The following is a 16,036-nucleotide window of genomic DNA, read 5'->3' as shown; positions in this document are numbered from 1 at the left end:
CTCTTTCGCCGGCAGTTTTATAGTCAAGTTAAATTTAAATCTCGTCTTGAATTTTCACCTGATCATCGAAATTCGTCTCATTGCAGTCTCTGAATTTCGGTAACCTGGACAAAAAGACACCCTCGATGCTTTCCAGGCCGCTGAGAACCAACGACACGTTCACATCGCAGTTGGAGTAATCGCAGGGCTTACAGAACAGTGTCATCGATGACGTGAAGGTTCCCTTTTCCACGGTGCACATATGATCGAATTCTGATGAGCCAACCATACACTCCTCGATGCATCCAAGGAAGCTATCGTTACAAGGCAGCTGGTACAGCATCGCAGTTAAGTTGCTCGTCCAGGAGCTTGTCAGGTTTCCCTCCATGTCGTCGGCAATTTTTATCAACAGAGGGTTATCCCGTTGATCAGTGTACATTCGTGTTCTAACGTCATCGACCTGTCCTCTGACAAACGACAGATCACGTCTCACAGACACCGAGTCATCATTGAACTAGGGCACTTTGTCCACGAACGAACAACGCCTCGCGATTCTCTTCACTCGCGATTCTCCGCTTTGTCTTCTATTCCGCATAATTACTCTTTCAAATCACGGCTCACCGTTCACCAGCGCTTCGAACGGTTACGGGACGAGATAAAACTGAGCCAGAATTTTACTGCGCCGATACTATACGCGTGTTACGTGTACATGAAAATTGGCGAAGGTTAGCGTGACACGTTTCGGAAAAGGCGGCCGTCCTTGGCGTTGCTTGCGAATCGAATTAGGACTAGGAAGCACGAAGGGGAGACGCGATCACGATGGTGGTGGACGTTTATTCGGGGGCAGCGGCGTCGGCAGAGTGGCGCTAGCGGGGAGGGCGATTTTCGTAGCTCAGTCAGTTTATGGATTCTTCAGATCTCGCTTTACGACCGGTTGCGCTACTTTGGCGTTCAGGGATCGTGCTGTAGGTTTTATTTGACCTGCTCCCTCGTCTTCTCTACCTAGAACAAATGATGACAGTTTCAAGCTCTCCCAGGAGGAATCGATTTATTGTTCACGGCATTATTAGCTGATGCTCGATCGCGTGTCCAACAACTCGCTTGCCCCGTGAAACCCAGCCGAATCTGTAAAAATGAAGAAGAGGAGAAAAAAAAAATATATATTCTGCGAAGAAGAAAAATTGGATCGGGGTTGCTTCAACGGCAAAACCGAAATGGTTGTTTCCGACATTGATCCGTTGGGACCGAGAAGCCAACCTTTGTCGCTTCGGATAGTGGGAATGTTTTTAAATTGAATAGCCCTCGGTTTTTTATTTCCAAGGCCCTTCGATTGTTTTCCCGCCTCGTTCCAGGACGCATGGCATTTCAAGCGTTCCTGGTAATTTTATCGACTCCATTGAAAGTTTCTATTTACCAGATTCGAATAAAAATATTGCAGGAATGCGTTAGTCGAGACGTAAGGAACGATCGCTAAATTAGTGATCGTGGCAAGAAGAGAATATTGTCTCAAGCAGGAATAGCAGACGACAAAAGGCGACGTATAATCGATCGATTATTTTTTCACGGATTTCGTCGAGATGTTCAAGTCATTCTCGATGGTACAGGTAGAATATTTATTGGAGATTACAACATACAAACCGGTAGCTTCGGAAACCGATGGAAACGTAGAATACAAACAAACGCGAAAGGCTACTAGAAAAATGCACGGACACGAAGTATTTTTTGTGTGTGTGTGTGTGTGTGTTATGTAAACGACAAATTTTTATTCAGGGAGCAATGTGGCGAAGATTGAAGAGGATATAATAATATTGCATCGATCAGAAATAAGGCGAGCTTAAGGTGACATCGGTGTCGATATGTATCTTGGCTAAATCCGCTCTATAAATCATGTTCGCGGAGGGATGGTGATACGCGACAATACGCCGCCCCATTTATGGATTTCGTTAAACCGTCGCTGGATGTACCAAGAAGATATTGTTTTTTTTTTTTATGCGTTTATCTTCATCGACACTGCATCGATCCTCGTATCTGTGTAATTCAGCGAGTCAACTTTCTTCGAAAGAAATGGATCCGGCCATTTTTTCTTCGGCTTTAAAACGAACGAAGGAATGACAATGTACAAATAATTTCCTTTTTAAATGAGAAAAGTTTCGAAGTTGAATTACACAATATTGCGCACTGAGCTTCAATATTTGCTACTGGAAAATGATACATGTACAATCTATATGGGTAAATACGGAGTTTAATTTTCTACATTTCAACTAAAGCCGTGTCTTCTTCGCGAACTTCGGAATTATTAGCGACGAATTTAGCCTCTTAGTTATGACGTGTAAACAGTTTCTAATTAACATAAGTTGTAATATTCGCTTAAGGGTTGTAATAATCGCTCGCTAGTAATCCACGCTCGAGAAACGACTCGAACTTCTCACACAATGCATTTCTTGCTCGTTTCCTGAAACGAGTTAATGTCAATAAGTCAAGGTACAATCCTGCGCGAGGCAAAAATACAGAATTCCAATCAACGAATATGCATCAGTAAAAAATAGAATATGTTTAAACCCTCTTCTAATTTGCGTTTTATGCTGGAAGCATTTAGTACGATAGCATAACCACCGTGGAAGGACTAATACGACCTTCTTTTGTTCTTTGAAATATCTTGTCATGGTTTTAAAACATCCCATATATGAAGTTTAATAACGATAGATGTGGAACACGATGAAGTGCAACCCCTGCCTCTGCCATAAATAGCCCCTTCCTGAAAACCGTAACGCTTTACGGAGGAACACGTAATTGAAAATGATGCGAGGAATTTTTATTAGAACCGCAGTTGAATTCCGAGAAAAGAATGTACGAAAATATGTTTCCAAATATGATTTGAGATGATAAAGCAAGAGCATCGTACAAGATTTTAAGCTTGTGCGAAATTCAGTGTGAGTGTGTTGGAGCAAATTTTATGTGATCTTAAAGCGTTTATTGCGAAGAAATAACGTTTAAGATCGAGCTTGGAGAGCGAGGATTTTGAAAAATTCTTAACTCGCGTTAATCTTGAAATGACATATTTAACGTCACGTGTTTTAACATCATAAATTACCAAACGATTTATCTTTTACTTCACCCTCTTCCATTTCACGAATTCACTGATGATACGAAGATATGACATTCGGTCTCGTTTACGTAACTCTAATTATACAAATTCAAATCGTTTTTATATCTAATACGTAACCATCAACGTCTCCGGCCAGACATTACACCTCTCATGAAATATTTTTTCCAGAAATACATCTCGTTAATCAAAGTGTGAATCATAGAAGCTCGTAGATCATATTCTGTACGGATCATTTCTTTTCGCGTTTCACTCGTGCTCCATTGAGAACGGATGCTCTAAATATCAAGAGTCATGCCTCTTTGACGACGGCTCATTTCTCAAATATCAGTCGCGATATTTCAACTTGATACTTGAGAAAATGTCTCGGTAACGACGGAAAGTTGCTTTGTTTGTGGAGAAGACTGGTTTCGCGAGCTCGCGGTTCATTTCACACAGTACCTTAGCAAGATAGTGGTCGTCTTGATTGAATCAACGATTTCCTACAAAGTTTTCTCGTTTCGCGGGAACTTCCTATCTCATTTTTGTATGTTATTGGCCGCTACAATTTTTCTATTGTCCGAGCAATCGATTAATTTTACGGATACAAAACGAAGATATAAAAATTGGAAAAAACTAATCAAAGTACGAAACGTAAGCTTTAAGCCAAGGATCTCTTGAAATTCTGTATCGAAGAAGCTGTTTCGTTCCTCTTCCGCTTTCCTCGGTATTCCTGAAACTTAAAATCACCGTTTTCCTATTAATGGCACGACACGGTAGCAACGAATGCCTTGAGTAGATTCCCAAATTCTCCGAAAATCTATTCGTCGAAATCTCCTCGTTAAAGATTGATCGTGCAATATCGTGTAATCTCGACGAAGATATCGTCTCAGTCTTCTATTTCTTCGTTCTTATTTCATTTAAAAGCTTCTTTTTATCGAGGGCGATGCTTCCTTTCAGCTGTCTCCAAGAAAAGACACAAGCATAAATTACACATCGGCGTAATCCTACCCTTATTGATGCTTCGCCATGGGAACCTTTATGAAACGCTCCTTTGTTCCTTCATCCGAGTGATTGACAAAGCTTTATCCCCGAATTTAACACCAGCCATTGTCTCGTAAACATCATTCGGAACAACAAAAGTTGTGTGTTCGTGGTCGCAAGGTCTCTTTTAATGAACACTGCTAATTTCAGTGGCAATAATTAAGAAATTTGACAATGCAAGATGATAAAATGGAATATATATATATATACATGCTAATTAAAAAGACATTAAAATAATATCGGGCAACAAGATGCATTCTTATTGTCACTTCTAATTATCTCTTCGAGAATTTACGAAAAGTATTTGACTGATTATTTACTCTTCGGCTTTCTTTTCTAGGCAGATAAAATATTCTTTGATGTTCTCCTTAGCGGTGCAAACAACAGGAGTGGGAGGCAACCGCCTTTTTATTTCTTTGATCCTGTTCGAGTTGGCATTTTTAGTTACTGTTAATCAAGGCGTCTAATTAGAAGTGCTTTGTTTCGAATGTAAAGTTTTCTGAATAGGCAAATTGCAGATTGATTATATCGAGATTGAAATCTTTTATCCTTCAGCCCGAGGAAAAATATATATTTCGACATTTATCGGTCAAAGGGTCGTTATTTTTTTCATTTTTAATATAATAATATTCGTTATATTTATTTCGTTATGATACTCTTTAATTTTTGTATATTTAATACGATAAGAATCGCCGAATGAAAAGCATATATTAACATAGTATTAATTCAATTAAATGAGTTCCCAGAGTTATTAAAGGCAGCAATTTTTCCCTCCCCTTTCGCAAAATCCTCTATTCAGCCTCCATTCACTGTATCACCTGTTCATTTCGCTCCGCAAATTAGTATCTGTTGCGTCCTCTAGCAATTAATGCGATCAGATTCTGTGGAAATCAGCTGGGAATCCGAACCTATCTGTTTCACGCTTAAGTTGCGTTTCTAATTGTGAACAGCACGGTCGATGTTGAAAACCATAATCAAACTAAAGTAGAAATATCAAAGTAACCGTATCGATGAAACTTCCATTCATCGATATATTCGACTACCAAAATTTTTCATTTTTTCCAATAATCCTGCCACACAATTTCATCCTCTCTAAAGAACATTTAAACATATATTCCATTCTAAACCGACGAATGCATTTGAATCGTGGATTACTCTCGAGGAACGAGGAACAGGCACGAACAATGCATCGACGAACTATAGTTCTTCCGCAATGGCGCAAACACGCGAGTTTCTGAAATTTCCGTGCGGTTAGAACATTAGCTGGGTTATCAATTCTCGTTAAAATATACAGACGCGTGAAATCGTCAGGCATATGGGGCGTAAAAACACCGCGTCGCGCTAATGAAATCGACGAATTCGCCGTTGGCAAAATCTCTGCATTAGAGTCTATCTGCCACGCGTTAATATCGAGCACCGATAAATCGCTGAGGCATATCGACGCGTTGTCATTAATTTGTACGTTAACGGAATGGTCAGCGGGAACCTCGTTCGACGCCATGCCCAGCCAGTGAAATCAATTAAACGGTGTACTGCGTTGAGTTGGAAAATTTGGTGAAATATTGTTGCCATTGGTATACGATAAAATCAAATGTGAAGAAAGAAAAATAATAGCGAGGCGAGTGCTGCAACCTTTTAGAGCAATCAAAACCAGAAAGATAATTCTACATAGACATTTGGAGATATAGCAATGCGTAAATGTAATAATACAGTCACAAATATACCAGATATATAATACGAAATATAATACGAAAAGGAAAGCAAATACGTCAAATACGTATAAGAATTATAGAAACGAGAAGATTCAGCTTTCTCGATAGAGATGCGAAGAAACATGTTGAAAATCCTAAAATAGTTTGCCAAATGAAACAACGTTTTATCGTTGATTCCGTTCAAAGCCAGAAGAATCACAGCGGAGGAACGATTTCAATTGTACGAGCATCGTCGTTCGCCTTACTGATAGCAAAAGGATACGTTGTGCTCCCTTTCCTTTAGTTATTCTCTCTACATTCACACCATTTTTCACTTGCATATATAGTTCGAGACAAACGTCGCGAGAATTACGGTCTGCTACGACGACAAATTGTTCCAGCTTGTAGGAAAAGCATGTCCAAAGGTAGAAAATCCTAAAAAATTTATACGCTCAAAGCCTCACGGATAGTCAACTAGAGACGTCGTCTCTCGTAGGAATATTTTTCATTTTCTATGTTATCGTATGTTTAAAAATTCCTTAATAAGTTTCTCATACGATCAGTAAGCAGAGTTAAACGCTAATATCCCTAGAAAAAGGATTCGCCAACTTTAACGGACTAGTTCAACGATTGCAATTTCCCAGCGATACACTTTGAGCTTCCCGACTAGGACCCATGAAGCGTTCTTAAACGTCTCGTCTTGGAAATTTCTAATTATGAAACGCGTTTCAAGTTGCCCGCCTCGTAAACGTTTCTCGCGGAGCAGCTCGCACATCGTGTTTAATTACCTTTGTAATTATCGCGGCGACGAATATAGATGTAAACAAGATTCCCAATTTTGCAAAAACTCTGGTCAATTCGTTCGGCGCGATAAACTCGAGATAGTACACGTTACGATTCCCTGTATCCAATTGTGAGAATTCCCGATGTTATTACTTTACTGTCAGACGTCGCGCAGACGAGTGTCTGAAACTTGCTCGTACGATCATCTCCACCGGTTAAAATTTTGATTAATTCTATAAGATCGTGACGAGAGGAGAAATAACGTTAAGAAAGGTAACATTTGGAAACAATGGTGAAATAAGTAGCAGACGTTTGTTCGAACAGAATGAACACTGTTTAAAATTGAAGATAAAATCATGATTAATGGCAACAAGGATCCCAACATGTCTTTATAATAGCTCGAAGGTTTGTAAAAATCATGCAATATTTCTTAAAGATCGATTGCGGTTGTAAATTAAATTGTATTATACCATAGGAAAATTCTCAGCTGTTTCTCGAAAATACTCGAAAAGGGAAATATTTAGCGAAGATTTTCATAACTCTACACGAACGAAGAAAAGGGTCATAAAGTGATTGAAAACGAGATGAATCGTGGTAGATCTAGAAAAATGCAGGCTTGCGAATAGACGCGCTATCACGGGCAAAGTGCATCGGCCGTTCTGTGTCAGTGCTGTATGTAGGGGGCAAAGCTTGAATTTAGCTGATTGGACATCGACCGATGGGAACGAGATACGGATGTAATTTGTTAACGGGACTACATGGAAAATAATACGACTCGATAACGAGATATGATACACATCAGAGCAGGTTACTAAGGCCAATGACAGCGTTTCGTGTCACGATGGATTATTCTGTTCCTGTCTCCTATCTCTTCCTATTCATTTATCGGGTATTTATCCTTTTTAACTAGCACCAATGTGACAACTAAACACGGTACACGCATTTGTAGAATTGTCGGAAAACTGAAATAAACAGAATATAGCGAAACGATGGGAAATATGGTAACGGTGCTGGAACCTACATTTTAGATGTAATTCAAAGAATAAATTTCAGTTTAAATTTGCAAATTTACCAGCTATTTATAGAAAGTCACTCGACTCGTGCACTCTGTTCCTAATACGTGAATGTATTTGTTAAGTTTCTTCGCGCAATCTATTTGAAAGATTAAATGCTCGTTAATTAAATTCTATGTATTAACAAGATAAAGGTCACTCGACTCGTACTAAACATAAGGGAATTCTTTTTCCTCTGCTTCTTTATCGTTACTATTCGATTTTAACTGACATACCATGCCAATCTGCATATTCATTCGGAACCTTTTTAGAAACCCAAATCGAGCGAATCGAGAATGAGATACTTTAAGTAATCAATACGAAGCAAAACATTTGTAGATCTCGCTATCGCTATACAAAGAATCGTCCTTTCTTCGTTTCACCGGCGAAGAAAATTCATTGTGAAATTTATTCATCTATACAATGCTAAAAGAACAATAAATGAAACACTAGCCAGGGGTGAAATACGAAGATTGGATAAAAACGAGAAAAGAATGTCTATGGAAATATCGGATTTCATCGCTAATAGTTAAAAAACTTCAAAACGGAGTAAACTCACGAACAAACAAATTTTTACATTTGTTATCAATGTCACTGTTTTATTCCAGCAGTTCTAGTTTATCAAAACGTCATTAGTCACGATTTATTTCATTTAATTATATAGATAATTAGCCATGACAATTAATGTGAATGGAAACTGTAGACAATTAATTGTCTGTTTTATGGATTCAAAGTTGTTGCACGTCGAAATCTGTGACTTTACGGACAATTTTATCTACAATTTTATGAGGTGTACGTGAAGCGCTGTGGAAAGATCTCTCTCATGTTAGCAAAAATTTCCCAGCACAGAGAGTTACGTTATATTCGGATCGTGAATATAAAGTTCTGGATAAAATTAATGCATGCTGCTTGACAAAATTGTAACCGGTTAAATATATTTCTAAACTGGTAAGAAACATCGACGAGAAGAAGGTATTTCTATTATCTCCTGCCACTATTTGTATTTAAAAAATGCTCTTTAGAAAATACCTATACGTTTTAGTTTTGAAGAATGAAACTCACTGTATGTTAGAAAGAAGAACTGATGGTTTTTATCTTATTATAATAAAAGATTTGCTGGTATGTAAAACTCGACGGGAAATGAAAATTATCTTTGCTGGGACACTAACGTCCAAGAGATATGATGCAATTTTATGAAGCGCGCTTAATAGAATTCAGTTAAATTTCTTACGCTGCAACGAAAAAGGAATTAAACTATATGGCTACCACTTTTGTAGAAATTTATTTGCTTTTTCACACGATCTTGATTTCAGCAACTGTGAAAGTAAAGAATATACGAGAAAGACAGGAATCAAGAAGCTGATGTAAAACACATTTCGCTAAAAACAGATTCTATCAAAACGTCAATCACCGATCGCATAGTGATATTTTACGAGCAGAGATGGCACGGTGAACCCCGTTCAGACTTTCGATACGCTTTCGCGGCCCGTGCAGCAATAACGTTATTGGAAACGAATAAAAAACTACATATTTCGTTTTTAAAACCTCACTCTTTTCAGAGATGATAAACCATGTGGCGCATAAAGATGCACAAAACGGCGATAATTTATCGATAGAGAATGTATCAACTAACGATCGTTAAATTGTATATGTTTACGAGATTTCATATTTTTAAATAGATATACAAATAATAGACAAATCGAATACAAATAGGTTGGAGGAACTACAAATCATAGAGACTGAATTATCATTTCTATTAAAAAAAACTCACCTATATTTCTATATTTTATTCTGACAAGAAGCCAATCTTTTCGTAGATTTTTATTTTATTGTTTAAGAAACGATAGCTAAAGTTGAATTCGACTTTTACACCGGGGAAATATATCTTTTATCCGAGGGAGATTTTAATGAAACTTTTATTAAAGGAGATCCCCCATCAAGAAATTTATAATGAAACGCCTCTGGTAACGGGGCCTAAAACTACGTTTTCGTAAAATTACTAGAGTAACATACAAGATTTAGTACTATGCTTTTCCATCGATAACAAGAGAACAAAAAAGAAATAAACGACGGGATGATATAAATTGCTTGTACTTCCGAGCCAGATTAGGTTATAAAGGGGCAACAGATTCGTTTTCGCGGTGTTGCACTTCGTTATGATAGAATCTGCATCCCATTATAGGACGATGAATAGAAAGATATTTTAATCCAGGCATAGATAAAGCCGAATTTCAATCGTGATTTAGAATTAATTGAATTTCTTCGTACACCAATAGAGTCCTACATTTAACGATAATGTATCAGCACACTTTTCTCCACACTATATTATGTGAATTACAAATAAAAATAATAAAATAAAATGTATTATTCATTTTATTCGAACATTACCGCGTTCAATTTAGCCATCCTGGTTTAAAAAGTACTTCAAGTTGAAGATATTTCTGAACACGAATGTACCAGGTTAATTCTTGACCAAACGCGAACAAATCCTATTTTGTAGAAAATGAAACCTTAAACGAACAAATTTTATTCTTCACTTTTCATTCATTTTTGCATGTAGAATAATCTCCTGTTGATTGCTTGTTCGTGTCCAGCCGAGTATTAGCCAAATTCGCATATACGTACTAAGCAAATTTTCAGACTACATTTTTCCCTGAAAATGGAACATTTTATGAAGAATTTTATTCTCTATTTTCGATTCATCGTTTATTCCATAATTTCGGAATCACCTTATATACAGAAAGGCACAGGAAAAGTCAATGTGAAATACGGAAAGAACGAACACACGGCTTCCCGCTGCATAATTTCAAATTATCCTAACCTGAAACATTTGATAGACAATTTACCTACATTTTTTGGCAAGTTCTTTACAATTCTCGTCTCCAGTTCTTCAGTTTCCTTCTTGCTCATGTTCTCTTTCGTCATGGCACAATTCTTCGTTCACAATATCATACTTTTCTTCGATCTTTTCACTGCACCAACGGAGATTCGAACGTCAATGTTACTCATGGTATTCACAGCACTGGGAAATCACCGCGAGATTCTTTAACCGAATCGAACGATACCCGATAATCGATATATTGAAGCGATTTGTGCGACAATTACGCCTCGTGTCCAACATCAGGCAGTTAGCATTCGGAACTGGAGGTGGCACGACGTCGTCTTAAATTTCAAATTGGTAAAGGTCCAACTAATAAAATCGACAGTCGAACCGTTCTCGTTTTATCATAGAGAAAAGCATGGTCGAATCCTCGACCAAGATATGAATCTATGAGTGGGATCGTTGAATGGTTTCATTAAGAATCAAGTGGGTTATCGTGAGTGTTCAAGTGGCAACCGATCGTTGCAAGTTTAACTCCAACGTATCAAATTCTAGAACTTCGAAGTTTTCTACAAAAACAATCGAAATCGCGGATGTAACATACACGTATTCATAGAAACTATTTATTCATTAACAGTTCGAATTATTTGACTAAAGTATCAGTTTTAACGCATGTAGTTCGTTATTGCCTATTCGCGCGTGAAGTTGTACCGCGAGATGTCGTCGCAGTACCTTCCATCTTTCGATCTTTTTAATGGATTCAAATTACGCGTTTCTTTTCCTCTCGTGCGAGTCACGCGGATTCTGTGGCCACGCTGTGTTTACAAGTAATCTAGAATCTAGAACGATCAGTGAGAATCTGAAATCCTATCCCGTTTTGCTTGGAACTGGTTCTCGCCGGTATGCAGGTAATTTCGAAAACGATTCCTCTTCGTCTCGTATAACGATATTTCTCGATTATTACTCGTTGGTTACTCGTGCTCTCGTGTATAACCTTATAAGAGAAACTACTCGTAGATTAAGATTTAGAACGGCATAAAGGATTAAACAAATCGCGATCTCGTAGCTTCTAAAACTATTTCAAAAGCCGAGATCAGTTTCCTTGAGTTCCCATTTCTGAGAAATAAGGATCGTTTCTCGAAACACGAATATTTTCGAAAGGAAATGGGAGATGGGAACGCGGACATTCGTCATTAAACTTTCGCGACTTAAACCCCGAAATTACAAATTCATTCAAATTTCTCACACAGTCGTATCAATTTCCTTAAATGATACACGTTTCAAAAATCTTGGAAGAATTTTTTTGTGATTTTGAATCGACGATCGGCATAAATCAGTTCACTTCGAAGAACGTAACTATATATAAATTAAACGAACACGGAACAATAATTACTTGGTGCATTCCTACAGTCACAGAGTCGACGAGAATTAATTTATATCGATTGTAATATTTTTGATAGGGTTACTGTCAAAATATGTATATTCTTCCAGACACGCATCCTCGAGGTTTGGCCGCGTGGATCATACTGAAGGCGCGACGACTCGGTGGAGGTAGCGTTGCCTTACGTCCTGGGGTGGGAGAAAGACAGAGAGAGGGACCGGGATGCGCGCCAAAACTTGTTCGCTCAGCTTCAATGGATATTTCACTCTAAGGTTCGCAATATCATCATGGATAAATGTCTGTATATCAGAATTTATATCGTAGGCTTGTTTGCTTTCTAAAATATTTATTATAAATATGGTGAATGAATGGTATCGAACTAGTATCATAATATACGTAGGTATACGTGCGATATTTGTTTTATGCAAAAAGTCATTTTTAGTACGAACGATTTTTATTTATAATATGCGAGAATTAACGCACAAATAATACAGTACGAGTACGTATTTAACATTAATAACACAATATATTAACTGATTATCATAATATTTATATTACAATAATTGCGATGAGATACTGTTTGCAATCGATATTGCAATCGCATTTAATATGCTGTGGACGGATAATAATGTTGTTACTTCATGAATCAGGAGATGGAGATTCATTGTTAATTAATGAACAAACTACGAGAATACTCGATTTTTCACCCCGTTGAAAGCAGTTTTGCATTTTTACGTTGATAAGAGGAAAAAGTTTCTCTCTACAGGTTGCTTTTTTCACGAATTTTCCTGGACAAGGAGGTAAAAGACATGTTTGATTAACCAGATTTTAATCGTCGCATTTTTCTATTTTCTCGCTCGTTTCCAACTTTTTATAATACTTTTTTTGCGAAAATTTTCGTTTATTTTGCTCCCATAATATTTTTAACGCATCCCTTTATCCTCTCAGTTGTCTTCTTCTCAAGCATGTTAATTTTAATTAGATTTAGTCTTCGTACTTTCATCCGACAACAATATTCTTTCTTTTCCTATTTCTCTTCTTTTTTTCAAAATTATGTACTTTTGATAAAAATTCTCAGCATCCGTAAGATGATATTTTCCTTGTAAAAAATAATCTTTTGCCTGACGAATTTGACAAAAAATTTGGATTGCAACCAAGACAAATCGCAAGAAAAATATCGTACGCGTAATCATTTGGAGATTTTTTAAATCGAATATACTTGGAGCAAATTTATTTTCGTCCTCGTTTTTATCGATCTGTTATATTAGTTTTAGTAAAAAAAAAGAAAAAAAATGACATCGAAAAATGTAACCGCGCGATCGTCGATAATCTCGCGTCGAATTCACGAATTGACATTCTTGGCAGGATTACGTTTGATATTAAGTTGGAAAACGATATTCGTCTCTGGATATTCGTGCAGCACAACCAATATAACTAGACTATCGAAAATTCCTTCCAGCATCAAATAATACATTTCAACCTTTCTCAACTAACTTGGGAATTAATACAGTTTGTAATACGTCGGTGAAGATACCAGAAATAACGAACAAGATGAAACGCAACGTTCGCTATCTTCTGATAAAAACGAATTACGTCAGAAAAAACGTCGTGGATCGAATCGAACCCGGACATTACGCGAGACTTTATCTTCGCTTTGAATAAAGGAGGAAAAGAAATACGAGAAGATTCATTTTTACAACGGAAAACTCTAAGTGGATTATGTACAGTATATTCACAGGGCTATGTCCTGTTGATCGTTCGAAGGATTTTTTACTTCAAAACGTATAATTGTAAAATTTGCAAAATCCAATATTATAGAATCATTATTTAACGTAACTTCCCATATCGCACTAAAAAATTACATTTATCCTTTACCTCAAGTTAATTCTCTCAACTACTGTCGTATGAAATAACGAATTCCTTCCGTAAGACTGGAACAGTGTCTGTTTAATTAATTACAATCGTTTTTCCTTCTCATTTTCCTTATTCTTCCTTTAAACCTATATACACGACACGGCTTTGACGAATTGCAAATTTCTCCTGCGTGAAAGACATTGATAATTAAATGCCTATATCTAAGGATCTTTCTTAAATAATCTCCCTCCTGAAATGACCCTTTAGTTTTATCTCTATTAAAAAGATCACCGTAGAATCTGTAACTCGAAATTGAATGCGAAACTTATTTTCCATTTGGTTGGTCATCAGGTATCATTTACATTTCACGTGCATATATTGTTTCCTACATCGAAACGAACATATCGTTTACATCAAATGTTCAGAATTGATCATGTATCGGACACTTAATGCCTCTTGGTTCGGTCGTTCGTGAGTAACGAGGGGAACACAGAATTCCGCATTTTAGCTCGGTTAAACGTGAAAATAAATTCCCGTCAGAATTCGAACACGTTTGCACTGTTGCACAACTCATTATTCGCGTCAAGAATTTCTGCTCTTTCACGCTGATAAATGATGGTGTCGTACCGTATTAGGTACATGTTACAAGTTGCAGCCGGTGAGGTTCGAACCTCTAGTTTCTTTTTCTAAGAGACTAACCGCTAGCCACGAAGCTTTTTATGCCGTTTCAATACAAAATTTTATTCAATTAAAAAGTTTTAGCTGATGTAACGAAATAAAAAGTAAAATTGTGCTGTATTCAGTTCGAAAAATCGAGAGTCAAATGTGAAATGGCTAATGGAAGAATGGTACATTTTTCCGAATACATAAAAATATAAATTTTCATTTTAATCACAAAGGACAATATAGTTTCATCTAAATGTAATTTTCCAATTGCTTTTTGATGTTGCAGAACTAAATGAATGAGCGAAGGCGTTTAATTTATAAATTGGAAAATTATATTGTACAAGACAAATGCACTTTCAGTGAAACGCGCCAGCTTGAAAATACATGTAAATTAACTTGAAACTGTATGCGTTGTTGCGTCGAACAGCTCGTTTTAAACTCGAATTCCACGTGGACGCTAAATAAACGAAATCGAGCCTCGATATAGCCGAATGAAAAGGATCATTCTAATCCAGCCACCGTGGAATTACTGTGCTCATTTCCGCAAACTCTAAAAACTTCCGTATTTAATTTAAAACGAAACACGAACACGTCCATCCTGTACCTTGGTGTAATCGAAACTGTCCAAAGTTCTATCAAGTTTCGAAGACTTTTTCTTTTCTGTTTTTCGAGATTGCAAGTTCGAACACGCCTCGAATAAAAAGAAAGGGATGGAATTACCATCGATAATGATTCTCATCTTATCCAAGTTTTAGAAGCAAAAAACCGTAATATATTTTAATGAAAGCTGTTAGTGCCTTATAATTGAATTCACTTTTAAAAGAAAATTCTATTCCTCTGCGTACATTATAATCGTAGCAATAATTGTAACGCGTTAAATGACGCAAAAATTTCTCAGTCTATCGTATCGTTCATTCAGTTAGATTTTTCTTATTACGTTCATTGTTGTTCCTCTAAATTTCTTTCCAAACAAAATATTATCTCGAGTGTTTTTATTTCTCTTGCAGAAAGTTCTTCTCCACCAACTTGTCAGTAAATCGCGACATCGAGCGTAATGGGATTCTGTAACTTCATCGAGTGCCTACGATACAGTAGTCGTATTTGACAATTATAGAAATCTTTTTTTCCCGTAGTAAATATAAATCATTGCAACTTCGGAAAGCCTTGAACTTTTCTGTAACGAAAAAACGATAGAAAGAACTAAAATACGTGAACTTTTCTCCTATATGAATTGCATAATTTTTGCATGTTTATCTCGTTTATGTGTCATAACTTTTTCCACTGCTTTTCCTTCTTTCCCTTCTGGTATGTTTTCATTTATTATTCGAAACCCCCGCGGGAGATGAATGTTTAAACAGATGCATCGATTTTAGCGGATCCAATTTAGACCTTTTCCAAATCTGTGAAGTTTCATTTTAGAACTGTCTGTCTTGCGAAGTTTTACCAAACTTGGTATTTAAACGTACCTTATATACAGAGTGAATTTAATTAGCAAGGCAAGTTAAAGGTATTCCTTACTACTGTTCCTTTCTCGTCGAAATCAAAGTTTCGACTTCAAGGGCTTTTTACATTTTTATTAGAGCTGTGGTAATTCAATTAATTAATATAAAAAATATAATGAAAACTGTGGCCACTTGCGATATACAAGATTTATTAAATTATTACAACTACTATTATATGAGA

The 16,036-nt window shown here is 36.8% G+C and overlaps 2 protein-coding genes across 9 annotated transcripts in view; one reads left to right on the top strand and one right to left on the bottom strand.

Annotated features, from left to right (window-relative positions):
- LOC117204650 (5-hydroxytryptamine receptor 2A) overlaps positions 1 to 11,967 on the bottom strand; it is a 36,276-nt gene extending 24,309 nt beyond the window's left edge. The window contains exons 1-3 of one of the 8 annotated variants that reach the window (XM_033442237.1): positions 11,846 to 11,967; positions 10,482 to 10,899; positions 59 to 981 (exon numbers count right to left, since the gene is read on the bottom strand). In XM_033442237.1, coding sequence (XP_033298128.1) covers positions 59 to 418 — 360 coding nt within the window. In that variant the 5' untranslated portion in view covers positions 419 to 981; positions 10,482 to 10,899; positions 11,846 to 11,967. Of the gene's footprint in view, positions 1 to 58; positions 1,105 to 10,477; positions 11,826 to 11,845 lie in introns of those variants that run through there. The other 7 variants (XM_033442235.1, XM_033442234.1, XM_033442241.1 and 4 more) reach the window with 7 other exon arrangements.
- Positions 11,968 to 12,040: 73 nt separating this feature from the next.
- The window catches only part of LOC117204653 (protein FAM8A1), a 34,750-nt gene continuing 30,754 nt past the window's right edge, over positions 12,041 to 16,036 (top strand). Inside the window, exon 1 of the mRNA XM_033442258.1 lies at positions 12,041 to 12,105. Within this exon, the coding sequence (XP_033298149.1) occupies positions 12,056 to 12,105 (50 nt within the window). The 5' untranslated portion in view covers positions 12,041 to 12,055. The remainder of the gene's footprint in view (positions 12,106 to 16,036) is intronic.

This window comes from Bombus bifarius, unplaced genomic scaffold (assembly GCF_011952205.1).
Source record: "Bombus bifarius isolate JDL3187 unplaced genomic scaffold, Bbif_JDL3187 scf7180000007979, whole genome shotgun sequence".
NCBI lineage: Eukaryota > Metazoa > Arthropoda > Insecta > Hymenoptera > Apidae > Bombus > Bombus bifarius.
This window is presented reverse-complemented; position numbering and strand designations above follow the sequence as displayed.